Source organism: Sphaerodactylus townsendi, linkage group LG02, assembly GCF_021028975.2.
Source record: "Sphaerodactylus townsendi isolate TG3544 linkage group LG02, MPM_Stown_v2.3, whole genome shotgun sequence".
Lineage (NCBI taxonomy): Eukaryota > Metazoa > Chordata > Lepidosauria > Squamata > Sphaerodactylidae > Sphaerodactylus > Sphaerodactylus townsendi.
In genome coordinates, this window is record NC_059426.1 from 20616578 (window position 1) to 20638912 (window position 22335).

The following is a 22335-nucleotide window of genomic DNA, read 5'->3' on the forward strand; positions in this document are numbered from 1 at the left end:
CGCAGCCGCTGCGCCGGTCCTTGGGCGGGAAACGAATGCACGCGGGCGCAGGCTGCCACGCACTCCAGTGCACCTGCTGCTAGACTGCTTCAAGTTCTGCGCGCTACTGCTGAGAGGAGGGGCGTAACTAAGGCAAAAATCACGTGGCAAAATCACCAATTAGTAACCTCCTCTCGGCACACATAAATAATTAGTAACCTACTCTCGGGAACCTGTGAGAACCTGCTGGATCCCACACAAGTTAGTGCTAGAATAGAAAAGTGTTCTTATTTTCTTTCCATGTAGCCCTTCCTAAATAGTTAGTAAACTCATTTATATACGTAATCAGCAGCTGTGTATTGGTCTTCTTTTCTGCTACTCTGCTAAATTTAAACAACAAAAAGTTGGCCTGATTCTGTATACTCTAATTAGCAACATTTCTCCAGGATCTGAGACAGAAGCTTTCCTGGCCCGATTACCTGAGATCCCTTTTTAATCCTGTAAAGTTCACACCAAAGCGCAGGGGCAATAGCATCTTCCATGTTTTACTAATATGACGTATTTAGGGTTACCAACTCTGGGTTGGGAAATTCCTGGAGATTTGAAGGTAGTACTTGGAGTGGGCAGGGTTTGAGGAGTGGAAGGGCCTCAGCACAGTATAACACTGTAAAGTCCACCTTCCAAAGCAGCCATTTTATCCAGGGTTACTGATCCCCGTAGTCTGGAGACCAGGAGATTATTCCAAGACATTTCTAGGCCCCACTTGGAGGATGTCAAACAGGGACATATTACAATTATGTTCTGCCCATTAGCTGTCCTTTCATTGACATAATTTCAGACAATGTATTATTAAATAAAGAAAAGAGCACCAAAATATTGCATTGCCAAACAGTTTTCAACTTGTATACTTATCAGAACCAGATAATGTTCACTTTTGATTTTCTTTTTATTCTTTTTCAGTCTTCTTTTATTGTTTTGCTGGTCAAGCAATAAACTAGATGTGGGGGGGGGGACCTATTATTCTGATGCTAGATTCCCAAGTAACTGTATATCACAATATATTTTGCTATATATAGCACTTGGTCTCTTTTCAATTTTTTTCAATTTTTAAAAAAGTGTTATAAATCCTGGATTTTCTGTTTTGCAACCTGGAAGAAAAGTTCCCACAAATTTGAGTGGGAACTTTTTGTTTCTCATTATTGTACTATTGCCATATTGTATTTTTAGGTGGGATTTATGAACGATGGTAGAATCAAAGCTGTTGACCTTATGTATTATGTAAATGGAGGGTGTACACTGGATTATTCTGATATGGTAAGTTGCTTACTGTTCAGCAACACATTTACAGTTAGAAAATTGAGTTTGGTCCTGCCTAGGCAAGAAGGTAGAATATCTTGGTTTTTCTTGGAGCACAAAAATGCATTTGTGGCTTAGATGCCAGGTCTAAGCAGTATGTATGTGTAATTTTATGTAGATTCCCTTAACCTGAAGGCTCTTGATTGACACCGCTTAACACTTAACACTTAACGCTTATCACACAAAGGTGCATGCCTTCAACAACCCCAATGACCTTCTTTTCTGGTCATTGCTCTCCTGTATGGTTGTGAAAGCTCCACCAGTCATTCTTCATGAAATGTTTTTACTTCCAAATAGTCTTGGCCCAACAGCCTGGCATTTTTCTCTCTTTCCATGGTCTTTAGGTATGCATGTTAAGATGGTTAACCAGATAATGGGGGGGCTGTCCGGACATGAAGGGTGTCTAGACACGCAGGGGGGCCGTCTGGACACGCAGGGGTGCCATCCGGAAACACAGGGGGGCCGTTCGGAAACACAGGGGGGCCGTCCGGACACGCAGGGGGCTGTCCGGACACGCAGGGGGGCTGTCTGGACACGCAGGGGGCGTCCGGACACGCAGGGAGTTGTCTGGACACACAGGGGACGTCCGGACATGCACGGGGCGTCCAGACATGCAGGGGGCATCTGGACACGCAGGGGGGCCATCCGGAAACGCAGGGGAGGTGTCCGGAAACACAGGGGGGCTGTCCGAATACGCAGGGGGGCTGTCTGGACATGCAGGAAGCCATTCGGACATGCAGGGGGGGCATCCGGACATTCAGGGGAGCCGTCCGGACATGCAGGGGGCGTCTGGACATGCAGGGGGCCAACCGGAAACACAGGGGGGCCGTTCGGACACGCAGGGGGCTGTCCGGACACACAGGGGGGCTGTCCGGACACGCAGGGTGGCCGTCTGGACATGCAGGGGGCGTCCGGACACGCAGGGGGCTGTCCGGACATGAAGGGTGTCTAGACACACAGGGGTGCCATCCGGAAACACAGGGGGGGCGTTCGGAAACACAGGGGGGGCGGCCCGACACGCAGGGGGCTGACCGGACACGCAGGGGGCTGTCCGGACACGCAGGGAGGCGTCCGGACACGCAGGGGGGCCGTCCGGACATGCAGGAGGGTGTCCGGACATGGAATTTTTTGAGCTACTGCAGAACATTGATGTTTCGACTCTGGCCCTTCCAGACATGCAGAGCAATGCACTTTCAATTCATTTTCAATGAACTTTGCAGCTGGATTTTACTGTGTTGAATAGCAAAATCCACTTGCAAACAATTGTGAAAGTGGATTGAAAATGAATTATTCTGCATGTGTAGAAGGGGTCTCTGTTTAGTAGGGTAGCCCAACACAAACTGTTAAGCCAGACCCCCAAAACTACAACCTCTCAAGCCTGGCACCCTTCTTTGCAGATTCCTTCAGGCACAGATTCGCAATTATAACTTTGTTCCCTCTCCCCCTGCACTAGGTCATAGCGTATGTGGTGTTGAAAAGTTTTAACGCTTACGACATCCCTAACTTCCGATGTCGTGGCCATGCCTGCAAGACTAATCTGCCATCAAACACCGCTTTCCGAGGATTCGGCTTCCCACAGTCAGCCCTTACCGCAGAGATGTGGGTTTCTGCTGTGGCGGACGAGCTTGGCTTGCCTCATGATAAGGTAAATGATTTATTTATTTATTTATTTATTTATTTATTTATTTATTTCGATTTTTATACCGCCCTATCCCCGAGGCGCTCTGGGCGGTGTACAACAAAATTAATACAAATAAATTAGGGGCAAACCATACAAATAAAACAACAGCTGCCCATAAAACTCCAACATTAAAACATACTAAGTTTCATTAAAACAGCGGTGATTTCATAATAAAGGCACCCGGAGAATCCTTTCCTTTAAAACCCTCCCCTAGGGAACAGTCGGACTCCTCCATAGGAGGATAATCTTGATGGAATTGAACAAGGGTGCCATATTCAGCGGGCAAGCTGGAAGAGCTCCAAAGGCCCGTCCAAGTAACTCGGTCTTACAGGTCTCCTGTGGAACTCACTCCCCAGATTCCGGCAAGAGGGCCCGGACAGCTGGAGGGAGAGTGTTCCACCAGGCCGGGACCAGGGCCGTAAAGGCCCTGGCCCGCGTGGAGGCCAGCCGCGGGCTGAAAGATGTCATATTGGAAGACTCTTGTGTAAATGATGTTGAAACTACATATTTCATAGTTGCTTGTTCTTAGACCCACATAACCAGGGATAACTTGTAGGAGAGTAAGCGAAAACTATTCCCACTTATTTCTTTCCCTGTCAGTTCCTCCCTGACGCGGATTTCCCAGCCGGGGTTCTTTGCGTTTTCAAGCTGACTGAAGCATTAAGACTGGTCTAGGTCAGAGGGAATTTGCAGGCATGAATCATGGGCAGAGGAAGTTCAAACATCCTCCTTTTTTTGCACCCTGTTATCCCCTGGAAACGTCCTAGGTCTGTTTCCCAAATGAGCATAGGAAACATGAGGTTTAGAACCCCAAGTGTTTCTCATAAATTTAGCTTTGCCGTCAGTGTGCCAAATCAAACACTTTTAGCCCAAAGAGCATCACAAATATCAGCCAAGTTGAAAAATATACATTAAGATGCATATTAGTGCTTATAGGTTTTAACCTACATTCTGTTCCTCACTTTAGTGTGAGTTTACACATAGTTTTTATTAATCTTATGTCTTTAAAAGGAAATAGTTCACATGCGCCACCAGGTGGTAAAACCAAAAGGTTCAGTCCAGTGTCACAGTCCCCAGCCATTTAAGGCATACCAGAAGCATAACTAGACAATACATTGCCCTGATGTGACTCATTTTTCTCTGCAACTACACAGCAGCTATAGAAAGCTTAACAAGAGTCACAGTATCCAGTTCAGATTGAGGGGCCTTCAGTTTCCCTCCTTGTTCCATTGTCTCAAGGAGAAACGTCTTGGGAAAGTGAGCATTATTTACCTCACAAGGGCTGCATATGTAGCCCGACTCTGGGGCAATTCCCTAGAGCCATTTCAGTTTCAGGCAACAGCATTGTGGGGCTGGAATTCCTCTTTCCCCCGTTCCTTGGTGCCAACCTGCATCAGACTCTTCAGGGCTTTGGTAAGTTCCCCACACTTGGTGTGAATCTGCAGGGAAAACTCTGTGCTACCGGAACTATTGTCTTCTGAATGGTGGCAACTTGTTAATACTAAAGTCCGTTGGTTGGGCTTGTCCCTTGAAGTCTTATATATGCTGCCATCCAACGAGCTCTATCGCACTCTAAAAACAAGGCTTCTAGATCAAGAAGATCAGCTATTTCTATCACAAGCCAGAAAGTCATGTTATCCACTATATCACAACAGGCATATAGCCAAGTCTCTCAATCTTTTGACAGTGCCCAGACAGAGATGGGTTCTAACTACGGCAAGGTTTAATGTTTCTCCATCAGCCATCGCCCTGGGCTGCTTTATGTCAATTCCGCTCCGGGATAGAGTCTGTGACCTTTGCCCAGATCAGCTGGAATCAATCAGCAATATTTTATTTGATTGTCCGAAATACAAAAAAGTTAGAAGCCCTATGCTCTGCAGAGTATGCGCTGACAAATCTGGGGTCACAGTAGCATCTAAATTGATTTCCTTTCTCAATAGTAGCGATGCTGAGATTTTTGAAGAAGTTGCGAAGTTTCTTTTATGAGTATCTGCACATTCTTTATAACAGCTATAACTATGGGCTTTTTAATACATATTTATATTTTTAACATTGTAAATTCTTGTTCTTATTTTTTAAAATAATACTCTATAGAAGATTTAACTTTTACTTCCTTCCTTCATTGATATTTTTGTCAATTTGTTGTCACCCCTGTTTAACAGCTCCTTGTCAGGCCACAAATAACTAACTATTTATGCCTAATAAAGATTATTGTATTGTATTGTATTGTATTGTATTGTATTGTATTGTATTGTATTGTATTGTATTGTAACAATCCAGGTTTAGCAAGCAAGCTCATGGCAGTCGCGTAGGTACCACGGGGCGGTGGGGGGCACTCCGCCCCAGGCACATGCCATTGGCACCACGTGGGGGTGGGAAATCGCCCCCCACACTCCTCCTCTTCTCCCTTTTTTAAACAGTAAGCATCTAGAGCCTTTTGTTGTGGAGATATAAGAGGAAGAGCATCTGTCTGCAAGGTCTGGAGATTTGTTTTTTAAATGGAAGCTGGGAAGTCAGATAAACCAAAACATAAGTCATAATGTTGTAATACTACATATAGTTGGATGGATCGTACCAAAAAATTGATCTTCCCATTCACATGGCACACAAATACGCTTTGATGGTGATCTTTCCATGAAAGATTAGACTACAACCAGGTTTAGGAAAGACTGTAGCAAAGCGGAGGAAGACACGGAAGCAGAGGACAATGGTATGTGGATGCTCTCCAAACACCACTGCCGAATGGAAGTCAAGAAGAAGCAAAACAGCTGTGTAGAAACAGACTTAAAATGTCTTTTTTTCCTATGAAGGCAGAACATAAATGAAATAACCCATGGAAAGGTAGATAATGGGTATTTTCCCCAAAAAAATAGTTCAGAACTACTTGGCTCAAGTAACAATATCTTGCATGTCTCCTTGTGAAGGTCCGGGAGATGAACATGTTCCAAACAGTTAGTCTTACTCCCTTCAAAGAGGAGGTTGATCCCAGGAATATGGTCGTATGTTGGAAAGAATGCTTGAAGAGATCTGATTACTACAACAGGAGAAAAGCAATAGAGGAATTTAATAAGCAAAACTACTGGAAGAAGAAAGGGATTGCCATCATTCCCATGTTGTTTTCAGTTGGATTTAATGCCACAAGTTACCACCAGGTAAACTTTTCATTCTCTAGAGGCATACCCTTTTAAAAAGCAAAGCAGAAGAACAGTAGGCCCCACATGTCTTATCTTTGTTTGTTTGTTTGTTTATACTTTTATTTATATCCCGCCCTTCCCAACAGGACTCAGGGCGGCAACAACATAGGAGCCAATACAAAATAAAATAATCGCCAGAACAATAATTAAACAGTAAAAACCAACCATAGATGGCATATTCCAAGTCTGAAAAACAAACAAACCTTGAAATAGAATCCCAGGAGAGTATTGGCCATCAAGAAAAATTTGGATCACAGAACCAGTGCCTTCACTTATTAATGAAAGAAATCCATTTCTCTGCAGGCTTCAGCTCTGGTCAACATCTATTTAGATGGGTCAGTGTTGGTGTTTTGCGGTGGAGTTGAAATAGGGCAAGGCCTTTACACCAAGGTGTTACAGGTAAGACAAACCCCTGTATCTGTTAGAGGTATGGACTAAAAACTGTTTTTCCAGTTCAAGGGTGGGCATGTTTTGTGATTGGATCTTAAAAGTTATTTTTAAATAAATCCCAAAGTTCTGTATTTTTTGTGAGACAAATTTTCTAACAAGTTTATTCCTCTATGTGCTAAATATTGTGCTTAGTTTCAAATTGTGGGGTAATGCTGGCTTTCTAGCTTCAGGTTGGGAAATTGCTAGAGATCTGGGGGTAGAGTTGATAAGAGCATAGTTTGGGAGCTGGGGAGAGACTTCAACAAGGTATAATGCCATTGAATCCACCCTTTGAAGCATCTTGAGCATCTTCAGGAGGCTTCTTCAGATTCTGGGAGTGTTTGGGAGCATTTGCAAAGCCCTTGTTGATCCTGGGCAGGATGTTCCACAAGAAGGGCCACTAGCTGTGATGCAAAGTCAGGCAACCAAGTAAGCCCTGCAATTGTCTCCTTGTCTTTTGTCAGGGATGGCACCTAGTTGATTGAGATGCATTCCTAGCTTAATGTGGTTGTTACAAAATATGATTGTTATGATTGTTATCTAGTTGATTGTGATGCATTCTTGCTTCAATGTAATCATTACAAGGTATATGTATTCAGCCTACTATATGTTACCTGTGCTGTAAGGGGACATTCTTTCCTTGATCTCTGGTTTACGATTTTACATGCTTTGTAGATAACTAGGCTTCCCCCTAACATCTTCTGGTCATATGGGAAATGGGATGTTTCCGTGGTTCCATGGGGTTAGGAGGCCAGGTGGCTTTATCTCTTATGGTTGCTGACCTTGGGGTATCTCAGCTCTGAAGTAACTCTTTCTCACATTCTTTGGGAAAACGGGAGGGGGGGTTGTTTCTGAATAAAGGGGGTAGCAAAAGCCAGGTTCGCCAGACCTGGCTTTCTACAAGCTGGGTGCTTTGCTGCCTTCCAATAAACACTGCTGATCACCATATGCAGAGTTTGTTTATTCATTCAAGATTAGAGACCTAACACCTTTACATATTTAAAAACTGAAAGGGCCATAAGAGTTGTGTGAAGAGGTAACTGGACTGAGTTTAAATTTGAGGGTGTGAGTTTAAATTTGAGGAGGTGAGTTTAAATTTAAGGAGGTAACCAGATCTGAGTTTAAATTTGACGGTGTGAGGGACGGAATGCAAAAGAACTTCATATTACCAGTTTTATTACCATTTTAATTTCAGGTGAGGAATATTTTTTTTCGGAATGCTTTTTAGAAGCCAGAACACAAAAATTGCCAGAAAATATTGTTTTTAAAACAAAACTTGCTCTCCTGAAATTCCAGCATAATGAAAAACATGGTGTAAAAAGATTCAAACTGAAATTAAAATGGTAGTTTTTCAAAGGGATGATATCTTAAGAATGATATCTTTTGTTTCCTAAACAGATTGCAAGCCATGAATTAAAGATACCCACATCGTACATACATCTTTTTGAAAGAAGTACCATTCCAATACCCAACGCACTTCTCACCGCAGGATCAATTGGCTCAGAAGTCAATGGTAAAGCCGTACAGGTTAGAGTTCTTATTTTTGGTTATTCCAGTTCATTGGTCCCCAACATGCAGCAGCCATTTTGTGGCAGCCATTTTGTTACTATGCCCACCATGATGTGACAGAATTTCAGAGTGTCCACAGGTTCAAAAACTTAGGAATTACAGTTCTATTTTATTAAGTGTAAAGATCTCTAAGCAATCTCCCGCTACACAATTAAATCACATCATTTTGAATACTATTCAAGCAGGTTGATTGTAGGCTTTTGCACACAAGGCTTTTTGCTACCACGTGGTCTCTGAACTCATCAGTTTTTCCCGTCCCTTACACATAGTGTTGTCTGACAGTCATTGCTCTCCCAGTTTTTCCCCTCAAGTCTTTCACTTATTTTTCTAATTTTTGGGGATTTTTTAGAAATATTATTTCAGTTGATTAGCTCCCATAGTCACTTAGGGCCTTTCTGAATGAAAACGCACACATCCTTAGCTCTTTTTCTTTTTTTTTGTGATCTTCTCCAGAGGTAGGAAGATTGTTTTATTACCAGTTAATTCCTTTTCAGAATGGCTGCTGTACGTGTGCTTTTGAGGTTTGTACACCACAGACTATCCCTATTCTATTTTGTGGCTTTTCATTTGTACTATATTTATTTTGACTCTTTATTTCATGCTTCAGGGGGGATTACAACATAAAAATATAACCACACAAACAGTACATAACTATGATAACCAAAGAGAGCCTCTGATTCTCAAACATAGTAACAAAAAACGATTAAACCACATTAATAATACCCTGGGGGCAGTATTCAAATTAGAGAGATTAAAGAGCTGGACAGGTTAGGGAACTGGGCCAAAACGAACAAAATGAATTTCAGTAGAGACAAATGTAAGATTCTACACTTAGACAGTAAAAAATGAAATGCACAGATGTAGAATGGGTGACACCTGGCTTGATAACAGTACATGTGAAAGGGATCTGGGAGTCTTAGTAGACCACAAACTGAACATGAGTGTGATGTAGCAGCCAAGAAAACCAATGCAATTCTGGGATGCATCAATAAGAGTATAGTGTCTTGATCGAGGGAAGTAATTGTACCATTCTATTCTGCATTAGTCAGACCTCACTTAGAGTACTGTGTTCAGTTCTGGGCACCACAGTTTAAGAATTTTGACAAGCTAGAACATGTCCAGAGGAAGGCAACCAAAATGGTAAAAGATCTGGAATCCATGCCCTACTACGAAGAGAGACTTAGGGAGCTGGGGATGTTTAGTCTGGAGAAGCGAAGGTTAAAGGGGTACATGATAGTTAAGTTTAAACATTCGAAGGGATGTCATGTCAGAGAGGAAGCGAGCTTGTTTTCTGCTGTCTGAGAGACTAGGACACAGAGTAATGGAAGGTGCAGGAAAAGAGGTTCCACCTAAACATTAGGAAGAACTTCCTGACTGTCAGGGCTGTTCGACAGTGGAATTCATTGCCTCTGAGAGTGGTGGAGTCTCCTCCTTTGGAGGTTTTTAAACAGAGGCTGGATGATCATATGTCAGGAGTGCTTTGATTGGGTGTGATCCTGAATGGCAGCGGGTTGGACTTGATGGCCCTTGTGGTCTCTTCCAGCTCTATAATCCTATGATTCTAATAAGCATAATAAATGTCTATCGGAGACAAATAGGTCCATATTTTCATAGTGTAACTATGAAAAGAGAACCAACTTCAACTAACAGTGGAACACAATAGATATGGAGCCAGATGACACTGTGATACGAATGGTCTCTCTTGTAGTCACCCATCTGCAGTGAATCTCAGAGCATTGCCACAGGTTACATGTGAAGCATCTTTTGTGTCTGTCTATAAGCTCCAGGCCATGGAAAGTTTTTATCTGCTGAATTAAAGGCACAGGAGCCCTGCCGGAGAAAAGGGACAATGCATTTTACATTTGCAAAAGTTATTCCAAGAATGTTAGAAAATACAAACTATGTTTTATTGCTTTGATGAATTTATTCTGCTTTCCAACGCCATTTGCTTAACAGAACGCTTGCCAAATTCTCCGGAAGCGTCTTGAACCAATCATTAAAAAAAATCCACAAGGCAACTGGGAAGACTGGGTAAGCACCATTTGTATTCTTAAAGTGGAATAATTGTCCTATTTAGATCACATGTTTGTTCAGGCAAGCATAGATGTGCTTTAAGACTTCATACATGTCCTGGCTTAGGCAAATGTCAAGGTCTGCCTCAAATTGCATAGTTCCACACCTCAAGCTTGGATACTAATAATAAACTCACCTGTGTTGAAGTGAGGATCAAGGTTCAATTTTAATGTTCCCAAGTTTTTATTTGTGTCTAAATTTGGTGTGTTTCTACCAGAAATAGCATTTAACTGTCTTACTCTTGCAGATTAAACAGGCATTTGAGGAAAGCATCAGCCTCTCAGCTACCGGTTTCTTCAAGTACGGAATCCCTCATCATTTCCTGAATTGCTGCCTTTGAGCTTCATAGATGCTTGTACAGATTGTGTGATTTAAACTTCGGTGACACATGGGGAATTCCATGAAAGATGCTCCTGGCATTCATTTTTGTCTCAAAATGAGACTCCTGAATATTCCATTCAAATTGAGGCTACAAAGGGCAGGAGGGGTTTTTAAAGTTTTCTCCTCAAATCATTTTTGCAACTTGAAATGCTCTCAGGAAGCCATTTTTTTTCCTTCTGGAACAACCATACTGGTGTGGTATCTGCTGTCTTAAGACTGGAGTAAAGGTTTAAAAAGAATTTTCTCCATGGGGTGCTGTGTGGTTTCCGGGCTGTATGGCCGTGTTCTAGCAGCATTCTCTCCTGACGTTTCGCCTGCATCTGTGGCTGGCATCTTCAGAGGATCTGATGGTAGGAATGGAAAGCAAGTGGAGTATATATACTATGAGGTGAAAAGGTGAGGCCATCTGAATAGAGTAGCCTGGCATGTGAGTCACAGAGAAGTCTGTAGCATGGGAGTAACAACGAAGCTTCATTGTTACTCCCATGCTACAGACTTCTCTGTGACTCACATGCCAGGCTACTCTATTCAGATATTTCCACACCTGTCACTTGCTCCGATATCACCTGAATTACCAGCCATGCAATCGGGAAAACTCTTTCTTTAAATGCTGACAGCAGCTTCCCAGCCATACCTAATGATCTGACGTGAAAGCCTTCGACAATTTTCTCCATGTTGGTGGAAACTGCTGCCCTGTCACAGCCCACGTAGGGTGGCTTCATAGGGTTTTCAAGGTGAGAGATGAACACAGGTGGTTTGCCGTTGCCAGGGCCGGAGCAAGGGGGAACTGCGCCCCTCCCATGCCCACACCCGCCCACGCCATGCCCACGCACCAGCACCACCATCAGCATGCACCCATTGCGTCACGCACCCCCTACCCCCTTGGCGCTATGCCACTAGCTATTGCCTGCCTCTGTGCATCAACTCATTGGCCTTTTATTGGTAATGACAGTGACGAACAAACCAAAATTGGCACACTAACCTGGACTTATATGTTCATAGCAATTATAATAAACATATAAGTCCAGGTTAAATGTGCCAATTGAACTGTTAAATCACTATCGTACTACTTAACGCGCTAAGATCCATTCCTGTTTGTTTTAATTGGTAATATCAAAATGAATTATGGGATAGCCTTATTGTTTTTGAATTAGCAAAGAAGAGCCTGTGTGGAGCTTAAGCCAGTTAGATCAGATATTTTGGAGGCTGGTTAATGTATTGGATTGCACAGTAGAAATAATGAGACCTAGTAACTGGGATTTAGTGAAAAGTCCAGTAGTACATCAGTAGCAGATGTAGGAGCAGTGTTCATCAAGTATCAAAAGTGTTTGTTATATGCCTGGTCCAGAAGATAAGGAAGGTCAGGTGTTTCTCTCGCAGCAGCCAGGGCCATGACAAATAAGTAATCCATGACCCAACAGATTTCTTTTCTATGTGCTAGAGCAGCAATGAGCATGCTAATAATCTAGTATTTTCACATGATTTTAATGTCCAGTTAAGGATTTTCTTAATGAAAGGGAACTCCTGGCATTAATTTATTTCTTCCTCAGAGCTTAATTTCTTTCTTCCTCAGAGGATATTTTGCCCATATGGACTGGGAGAAAGGTGAAGGCCATGCTTTACCCTACTTTGTTTTTGGCGCTAGTTGTTCCGAAGTTGAGATTGACTGCCTGACAGGGGATCATAAGGTAAACAGTGAGTGCTATCTATCATTACCAGCTCTAGAGTGTGAAACCTCTGGAGATTTGGAGGTAGGGTCTAGCATGGGCACAGCAGAGTCCAGCAGAAATGTGGTACTATATAGGCCAACCTCTGAAAATGTGATTTCCTCCAGGGGAATCATTTGTAATTCTAGGATAACACCGGGCCCCATCTGTTCTTTCTCCTCTGCTAGTAGATGTCTGATTCAGTGGCTGTCTTAACCCTGTTTGGATATAAATTGTTACTTTAGCTGTTGATTTCTCTGTTACCCCACACTGCGTATGGATGAGTTTTTAAAAGACCTTGACAGTGGTCCACACAAAGGGAATCATCAGTAGCAGGTAGCCTAGAGCAGTGGTTCTCAACCTGTGGGTCGTGACCCCTTTGGGGTCCGGTAAACTAAAGCACTTCTCTACAGAGATTAGCTCTAAAGACTCTCTGCAATCAGTGTTCTCCACTAGCATGTAAAATGGATAAATGCTAGGAGTTAGAGGTCCACCTACAACATAGGGAACAATATTAAAGGGTTGTGGCATTAGGAGGTTGAGAACCACTGAAACTTAGGAGGGTCGGGAGCAAAAAACACACCAGTGTATAAATGACCACAGACCTTTATACCCACAGGTTAGGAGCATTCTTTATGCTCACATGCTTGGCACTTCTGAATTTCATCTTGAGACTCTTGCATTGTTTCTGTAGTTAGCCTGGGATGGAGCACAGGTTGGCGAAGAAGAAGAAGAAGAAGAAGAAGAAGAAGAAGAAGAAGAAGAAGAAGAAGAAGAAGAAGAAGAAGAAGAAGAAGAAGAAGAAGAAGAAGAAGAAGAAGAAGAAGAAGAAGAAGAAGAAGAAGAAGAAGAAGAAGAAGAAGAAGAAGAAGAAGAAGAAGAGTTGGATTTATTTCCCCCCTTTCTCTTCTGTAAAGAGATTCAAAGAGGCTTACAAACTCCTTTCCCTTCCCTCCTCACAATAAACACACTGTGAGGTAGGTGGGGCTGAGAGAACTCCAAAGAACTATGACTAGCCCAAGGTCACCCAGCTGGTGTGTGTTGGAGTGCACAGGCTAATAGAAAGATCTGATAGAACATTAAAATAATCTCAGACCTCATTTTCTTCCCTAAGGATACTCAATTTTCAGGTATTGTGGATGTGATTGCAATGTATGTGGGTTCAGATGATGGCTTTCTTTAAATTTCGTATTACTGTTTATAAAACATTTGCTGTTCATCTTGTCCGACAGAATCTTCAAACAGACATTGTCATGGATGCCTGTTACAGCATCAATCCAGGAATCGATATAGGACAGGTTTGTCCCGGTCATTTCACCGCATTGTACTGCAGGCAATTATGGACTGATGTATTACTTATTTATTTTAATATGTTTACCATGTTATTGTCCTGTCCTGCGGACTCCAATTCTTGTCTCATGGGATACCTGATCAAAAAAAGATGAACCAAAAATGCTTTTTGTTCTTAGCAGGATAACCTGGAAGCCTTCAGCAGTGTGCCTCCCAAGCTACAAACCTGATCCTTTGTGCTAATTTATTGTAAGCACAAACAACTTGCAGCACATTTATGGTTCTAGGTTGGGAAATACCTGGAAATTTGGGGGGTGGAGCTTGAGAAGGGTTGCGTTTGGAGAGGGGAGGGATTTCAATGGGTTATAATGCCATACAGTCCACCTTCTTACGCAGCCATTTGTTTTCAGGTGAACCAACCTTGTCTTCTGGATCAGTTGTAATCATGGGAAATCTCCAGTTGTCCCCTGTAGGTTGGCAACCCTAGCTTTTTAGATAGAGGGGCATTGCCTTTAGGATGTCCTCAGAGGCTTGCCTTGTGCCTATCTTATCTTTTTTTAGGTGCCAAGCAAAAACCTTTGTCTTCATCCAGACTTTTAAAACATTTCTTTAGTTGTTTACACCTGCCCTTGTGCTCTGTGTCAAGCTGTAGTAATGCCATTTCCAAAACGTCTCTATTTTTGTTTCTATGTTCTTTCTGTGTCCTGTTTTATTTTAAACTGGCTTGGCTTTGTTTTAATTGGCATGTTCTGTCTTATTTTAAGTTTTATTCTTACTGGTTTGGCTGTTTGATTGACTTGTCTGTCTGATTTGTTTCACTGCCCTTGCTAGTTTCTAGATTGCCTTCTCTTCTTGCCTCAGCTGCCCCTACAATTTCCTAAAAAAACCTTTGTCTTCATCCAGACTTTTAAAACATTTCTTTTTAGGTGCCAAATATCTTGCTCTAGCCTAAGCTAAGTCCTGTTGTAGTCATGCCAGTTCAGTGCGTGCCTATTTGTGTCAAGCGTTCTTCTGTGTCCTGTTTTGTTTTTAAAACTGGCTTGGCTTGTTTTAATTGGCATGTTCTGCTTGGTTTGTTTTTATTGATTTAGTCTACTGGTTTGGCTGTTTGATTGACTTGTCTGTCTGATTTGTTTCACTGCCTTGTTTTAGTTTCTAGATTGGTTTTCTTTTTCGCTTTAGTTCTCAGCTGCCCCTACAATTTCCTAAATAAATGAATTTTCCCCAAAATGGGCTGCAATTGCCAATCCCAAGAACACTTTCCTGGAAGTAACCCTCACTGAATAGAATGGGACTTACTTCTGAGTAGATCTGGTTAGAATTTCTCTTTTGGTATTTCTTGCCCCGCTCTGTGCACATATTTTATCTATTCTGCAAAATGAGAGCCTGACACATTATTTGGAAAGAAACAAATGCCCTTTATCAATCACAATTCATTTTTTAGTGTAATTGAGGGGAAAGCTTTGCAATTTGCATAAGAGCACCTTAGAATACAGAGTACAGTACCTAATATGGAATCCTAAGATAAGGTGACCAGATTGTCACCTTTTTCCCAAGCCCGGGGACTGAGGGCTTGCACGTCTTGTGACATGAGGCATGTACTGCCTTTTTCAGAGGCATCTCCCAGTAGAGGGAAGCAGGGGCGTCCCAGAGAGGCAAAGTCTTGACAGCGGGGAGAGGCTGCTGCACTGCCTTCTGGGGCATTCCCCTGTTTCCCGCCCTACCGGGAGCGCCCCAAAAGGCAGTGCGCTCCTGCAGCCGCGTGCGCGGGAGGCTGCCGCACTGCCTTCTGGGGCGCTCCCCTGTTTCCCGCCCGAAAAGGGGAGCACCCCAGAAGGCAAAATCAGGACAGTTAAAAAACCCTGCGGGACACGGGATAGATTGGTTTAAGGCGGGACTGTCCTGCCAAAAGCGGGACGTCTGGTCACCTTATCCTAAGATCAACTTTCCAGGCCTCATAGGCCAACTACGCAGGAGGCCCCCATGGCACACTGGCAACTGTACCCTAGCATAGCAAACTTCCTTGTACCAACATACAAGGAAGTTGACGTGCACCTACTGCTCTTGCCCTCGGCTTTCCCTGTTGAAAACAAGAGCACTTCAGGCACATGCCTGATGCCGTGGTGGTGCAGAGAGGAGGTAAGCTTTCCCATCAGTAATTGGCCATAGTTATATAAAGAAACAGAAAATAGGATTTCAGAACAGAGAAACCCAAATGGATGTATATTAGTTTAGTCCACTGTCTTATCTGAATGGATGTAATAGCAGCACTGCGTTAATAAGTCATGGCTGGAAAGTGGAGGATCCCAGTAAGGAGCTTTCTGAAGGATGCACTATTCAGTCCTTGCTATCCTATGGATACATGTCTGTGATGCTTTGCATGCCTATATTGGGAATGGAAGGCTAGGCTTCCTATTCCTTGTGTTGCTATTTATCATTTCAAAAAATGGCTAGGTGTGTGCTCCAGTGTAGAGCTATGGAGAATTTTTTTTAGAAGCTAAGAAAATATTAATGCATTTCTGCAGCAAAAGGCAAATCTTGCTATTGTCTATCAATTTTTAAGTGGGGCTAGATGAATGTTTGAAGATAGAATTGGACAATGAAGAAATGCAGAATCTCCAAAGCATTCAAGGTACATTTACAGAGAGAAACCAATATCTGGAGTTTGGGGCTGTTTTATTCGCTGTATTATGCTGGTGCAAAGAAAAAACCTACTGATAGTAGGGTTGCTAATTTCCAGATGGCGGGGGCTGCAGAATTACAATTCATCTCTAGACTATACAGATCAGCACCCCTGGGGGAAAGTGCTGTCTGGAACACTGCTATGGGTTAGATTATGAATAAAAAGCTACATTCTGTGACATTAAACATTTCAAATATACAAACAGAAATTATGGATGTTTATTCCCTCAGATTGAAGGTGGCTTTATGCAGGGACTTGGACTTTATACACAAGAAGAAATAAAATTCTCCCTGGAAGGGCAGCAGTACACACTTGGTCCAGACACATATAAAATTCCAGCAGTTTGCGATGTTCCAGAACACTTTCGAATCTACTTACTGCCAAATACAAGAAACCCAATTGGAATCTACTCCTCCAAGGTACAAAAAAAATGTAAATAATATATTAATTAAAGAAGATTCCATTACTATTACACTGACTCTACAAAAAGTACAATTACATCATTCAACTCTTAAATAATCCCATTAATTAAGGAACTCTGCTGAAATCAATCGAACCATTAGAGATAAACTACCGCACCCAGCTATCTTCTTTATCAGATGGCTGTTCCCTTCAGTAATGTCCTGAAGCTCCCGCTCCTCATCTTTGCAACAAAGAAAAGTTCAAACTGTCCAGTGGTGCTCCCTGCACGTCTTCCAACAGCTGGGGACCTCTGGGTGCTGCCAGCAGATTTGATTTGCAAGTGCAAAGGGGGTCTTTGTTTTGCTAAGGAGTCGGCTGGGTGTTGGTCTAAGCTGCATTCCAGAGCCAACTTCCTTGTCCCTTAATATCAGCCTGTACAGGCTTTTGCTGACAAACGCAAATCTTAAAAATAACATTTTAAACTTAAACATTAGGGAACATAGCACAATACAGTCACATAAGAATCTCCTAAATTAACAATAACAAAACCTTAAGCTAACTGGGGAACCTAGTCAAACTAAAATCCTAAACAGTAAGAAAATCATAAATTCAACTCTAAAGGGGCTTTTATTACATCCTAGAGGGGTATAAACAAGAGGGAAACCATATAACATTGGCACAATCACATGGAGCCAGTGTAGTCAGGCAACCTGACTCAGGAAAATATTTTGTTTATTTTCCTGGGCAGTAACAATACCACCCAGGTTTGGTGAAGTTTGGTTCAGGGGGCCGAAAGTTATGGACCCTCAAATGTGTAGCCCCCATCTCCTATTAGCTCCCATTGGAAACAATGGGGGATTGGGGCACCCACTTTGGACCAAACTTCACAAAACCTGGGTGGTGTCAGTAAGAGATTCTTCTGATGATAGCACCCAGGTTTTGGCCTCAAGAAGACTAGTTCAGGGGGGGTCCAAAGTTATGGGCCCTCAAAATTGTAGCCCCCATCTTCTATTAGCTCCCATTGGAAACAATGGGGGATGGGGCACCCCTTTTGGGAGTCCATAACTTTGGACTCCCTGAACCAAACCTCACCAAACCTGGGTAGTATCATCAGGAGAGACTCCGAACAAATCTCTGAAATTTTGGTGCTGCTAGACTAAAAACTGCGCCCCCAGCAGGCCAAAAACCAAAACCCACTAAAAATACCAAAAAAATACAGAGGGCGGAGCTTCGGACATGCAATGGGGGGATTGAACCCAAGAACCCCTTCTTACCTACGTCCTTGCCAGGGATTGAACCAGGGACTTTCTGCATGCAAAGCAGAGGCTCTACCACAGCCTTTCCTCCTTTGACAGTTTTTCAATATCCACATATTCTGCTGTTGAAGGAGAAATCATTACATGTAACCCTCTTCTTTAAAGATGCCAGTAATTGTTGATAGCGTGTGCATATCTGTGCGCTTAGTGCTCTTATAAATCAAATGGGCAGTATCCTATGTCTACAATGGCTGTGTAGCCCATATTATGGTTTGTGAACAAAAGTTCCTGATCCAATCTTGTTTTCAAATGGCAATGGGTTGATTTTTGGTCTTTAACTGGTTTACACCTTGAAGCTAGCTGCCGCTCCAAATAAATGTACCCTATTCAATATACCGGATGTTCCACTTCAGACTGACAGATCTTCAACTGGACTCAAAATGAACTGCTGTATGACTTTAAATAGTACTTCTTGCCACCACCAATATTTTCTTTTATTTCTAATTCAACTGCCCAAGAAATCTGTCTGACTGCCTTCTGGTCTTAATTGCAGAGTATGGGAGAAGCTGGGGTATTCCTGGCATCTTCCGTGTTCTTCGCCATTAAGGATGCTGTGGCTGCCACCCGGAAGCAAAGAGGACTGAATGATGTTTTCATCCTGGGCAGTCCCCTAAACGTAGAAAGGATTCGTATGGCGTGCGCTGATCATTTTACAGAGATGGTAAAGGCTTTCTAAGTATCCTCTGCCCTTTATTTATTATGTTGTTCATTTTATATCTCACCTCTCCCTTTACAAGCTTGGGGCGGCTACCAATAATCAAAATACCATTTTACAATAAAACACAGTATCAAGCATACCAACTTTAAATAGTTAAAAAACTTCCCAGATAGTATCAAGATGGCAATGATAGAGAACCAATCTCTGAGAGGAAAAGAGAGTGGATCAGATGGTAGGGGGAGGCTAGGATGGTAGACGTGGGGCCTTTCCCCACTTACCTTAAGCCCCGCGCTACTCGAGGAGAGTAGCGCGGGGTCCCTCAGCACTCCCCACTGAGAGGGGCGGCGACAGCGCAGCTGCCCCGAAGCTGCTGCTGTCGCGCCCCTCAGTGCGCAGCATCCCAGGCGCTCTTCTTAATGTGCCTTTTGATGGCCTTGCGCAGAGCGCGGGGTCGTGGGGACGGCCGGGCGCGCGCCTGGGATGCTGCGTGCTGAGAGCAGCGCGAGGCATAGAGGGGAACGACGAGAGTGGGGAAAGGCCCATAGTTGCCTCAGCCATTTGTGTGGTGGAACAGCTCTGTCTTACAGGGCTCTGCCGAACAGCAGCAAATTCCACAGGGCCCCAGTCTCCCTAAATAGAGTGTTTCACCAGGTTGGGGCCAGAGCCAAAAAGGCCCTGGCCCTGGCCGAGACCAGCCAGACCACCAAGAGATTTTCATTTGCTGATTACAGTGATCTTCAGGGGGTGTATTGGGAAAGACAGTCCCACAGATACTCTGGCCCCAGACCATTTAGGGCTTTGTACACCAACATGTTGTAGTGGTTAAGAACAGTGGACTCTAACCTGGAGAACCAGGTTTGATTCCCCACTCTTCCAGATGAGCAGCGGACTCTTATCTGGTGAACTGGATTTGTTTCCCCACAGCTGTGCATGAAGCCTGCTGGGTGACCTTGGACTACTCTCAATTCTCACAGAACTCTCTCAGCCTCACCTACCTCACAAGTCGTCTATTGTGGGGAGAGGAAGTAAAAAAGTTTGTAAGCTGCTTTGAGACACCTTATAAGGGAGAAAGACGGGGCATAAATCCAAGCTCTTCTTCCTCTTACCAAAACTTTGAACTTGATTTGGTGCTCTATCCTGAGCCAGTGAAGCTGGCAGAGCACCAGTTGGATATTGCCCACCATGAGATCCCGTTCAGGACTCTCTCTGCTGCATCCTGGACCAGTTGGAGATTCCAGAGTAGTAATCAAGCCTACTGGCTTAATTTCTTTCCCAAATTTGCATTGCATGACCCCTTGACCCAGCTGATTGATGCCTCCTTCATAAAAGGTTTGTTTAGTGAGGAACAATCTATCGCATGCAAAGATGTGAGCTGCAGCTGATGAAAGTTTATGCTGGAATAAAAACGTGTTGGTCTTGAAGATGCCACAAGACTCCAGTTTATATTTGCTCCAACAAAGTAATACAACTTCCCCTCTGGAATTTTATACCCATCTATCCATTTCTATATCAATATCTGCACTAGGATATTTGTCACAGAGGAGTACTTAGAATCACCATAATGACTCAGAGCATCCATGCTGGATAGTGGGCGGGACTTGTTGTGGGCAGGAGGCAGGACTTGCTGTTGATCTTGAGGTGAATTTAGAGGAGACTGCAGGAGATTTGGGACTATTTCTCTTGTAGAAGAGGAAGAATTTGGATTTATATCCTGCTTTTCTCAACCATCAGGAGTCTCAAAGCGGCTTATAAACCCCTTCCCTTCCTCACCCCACAACAGACACCTTGTGAGGTAGGTGGGGCTGAGAGAGTTCTGAGAGAACTGTGACCCACCCAAGGTCACCCTCAGGCTATCATAGGGAGAGAGGCATTGGCTTTTGAATTTTCAACATTTGTAACATGAATTCACACTTTAAATTTTTTCTCTCTCTTTAATTCTTTTTTAGATTCCTAAGGATGAACCTGAGACCTATAAATCCTGGGCTATTGACAGAAACTAAAATGTTCTGATTGTCTTAGTAAACTGGTGCTCTATGATTCCATGCATAATGACAGGGGGGGAAATATCTAATTGCGTATCAAATGTTGTTCATTTGAGCACTACTTGATTCAATTAAACAGGATGTTTTGACTAACGTGATAGAAAAGAAGGTTGAGCAGTCTTGATGGATTTATTGAGACGTGTCCCCTTTAAAAGAAATGGAGTCCATGCTGTGAAGTTCCGGCGTGTAAAGTGGATCACAAACAATTGTTGATTCCCAGTGTATTTTGAAAAAGTTATTTAGAGTTATTCTCTTATGTTTAGGTTGTAGTAGCTTTATATATTGATAGGATTGCACTTTTGGTGACAGGTACATAAAGAGGGAAGCAGCAGAGTGCAACACACTTCTTTTCATTGCCAGCATTCAACGTTGCACTCTTCTGAGCGTTATTGATTTTGTAAACAGTACCGATAGCACCGTGACTTTATAAATCCGCAGGAGGTGAGGTTTCACAAGGGAGAGGTTAGGAGAGTGGACAGCCTGAAGGGCAACTTGGGACTGGACTGGCGAGAGGAAACACTTTACAACAGTGGAAGAAGAGCCTTCAGCTTTGAAGAAAGGGAAGGGAAACGTGAGTTTGTCATATAAAAGTTACTTCTTAAAATCCTGGATTTTAACAATGCCTGCTTCAATACAGGCTTCTTCCAGGCCACTTCTTGCATATGTTTGAAGCAGCCAGGGGATAGTCATGTAGAGGTGTTTTCCCCCTAATTACACTTCAGCTCCTCCCTGCAGGTGTTAGTTTTTAACTTAGTTCTTGAAAGCACAAGAATCACTCTGGTGCTAGAAGCAACTGACGAAACAGACTTGCTGGTGTTTGAGACCTTTGGTGCATCTGTTCCGGGGTGCTTTTTCTCAAGAAGAATAGCTTGCAGTCCACAACCCAATAGCTCACTTTTTTTGTAAATGTCAGAAAGGTAAGGATTGTTTGGTTTTTATTTTGTGGTTTGGCATCTTCCCTTGTTTAATTTGAAACAATCACTGGAAACTTTTCATAAGAAAGGCTAGTGATAGGGGTTATCTGTTATCCCATAAAAGGGTCTTTTATTTGAACACATTTGGACATTTAAGCCTGGCACTTTTCACCAGCTGAGGTTGTTGTATGCTTACAGTTTTGTTATTCACAGACAAATAAAACCACCCAGGTGTTCATTATTGTGTATGTTTGAATGCCCAAGTATGATTAAAATAGATAGGAACAAAGTATCTAGCAGGGTCAGACTGATTTATTTAAAAACAAACTCAGTTATTTTTAAATATATATCTGATGTAGTAATAGATAATTAAACAAATTATGTGTGATCTTACTTCGAACTTAAAGAATCAGTGGCCTATTGCGCATAAAACGCTTACTTTGGGGCTCTTTTCTGCACAGTGGGCCTGCAGAAGGCTCTCCATGCATTTCTCTGTTTACATATGAGGAGGCACTCCCTCCTTTCCCCCGATTTTTCTGTAGACAGCTCTCTAGGCATGGTTCTCTTGACTGCACATCAAGTGATTCTTAAAGGCACAGATCTCATTACATCTGGTAGTCAAGACTGCTGGCTTAGCCCTTTAAGCTGCACTTATGTCAATA

At 43.0% G+C, this 22335-nt stretch overlaps 2 protein-coding genes across 6 annotated transcripts in view; one reads left to right on the plus strand and one right to left on the minus strand.

Moving 5' to 3' along the window:
* LOC125426207 (aldehyde oxidase 3-like) overlaps nucleotides 1-22335 on the minus strand; it is a 343943-nt gene that overhangs the window by 10963 nt on the left and 310645 nt on the right. The window lies entirely within an intron of this gene.
* LOC125427252 (aldehyde oxidase 2-like) lies at nucleotides 1213-21965 on the plus strand. Of its 5 annotated transcripts, none has more exons than XR_007243656.1 (12): nucleotides 1213-1293; nucleotides 2789-2980; nucleotides 5941-6168; nucleotides 6514-6609; nucleotides 8038-8166; nucleotides 10165-10239; nucleotides 10529-10581; nucleotides 12236-12350; nucleotides 13601-13666; nucleotides 13838-13907; nucleotides 16222-16290; nucleotides 16572-16696. XR_007243656.1 is itself a non-coding variant. In XM_048486441.1 (12 exons), the coding sequence occupies exons 1-12, from the start codon at nucleotides 1216-1218 to the stop codon at nucleotides 20715-20717; spliced, it is 1443 nt and encodes a 480-aa protein (XP_048342398.1). In that variant the 5' UTR covers nucleotides 1213-1215; the 3' UTR covers nucleotides 20718-21965. The 5 variants fall into 5 exon arrangements, 3 of the variants coding, with proteins under 3 accessions (XP_048342398.1, XP_048342399.1, XP_048342400.1); XR_007243657.1 differs by having other exon boundaries at nucleotides 13841-13907; XM_048486441.1 differs by lacking the exons at nucleotides 13838-13907; nucleotides 16222-16290 and adding exons at nucleotides 18553-18720; nucleotides 20664-21965 and having other exon boundaries at nucleotides 16572-16760.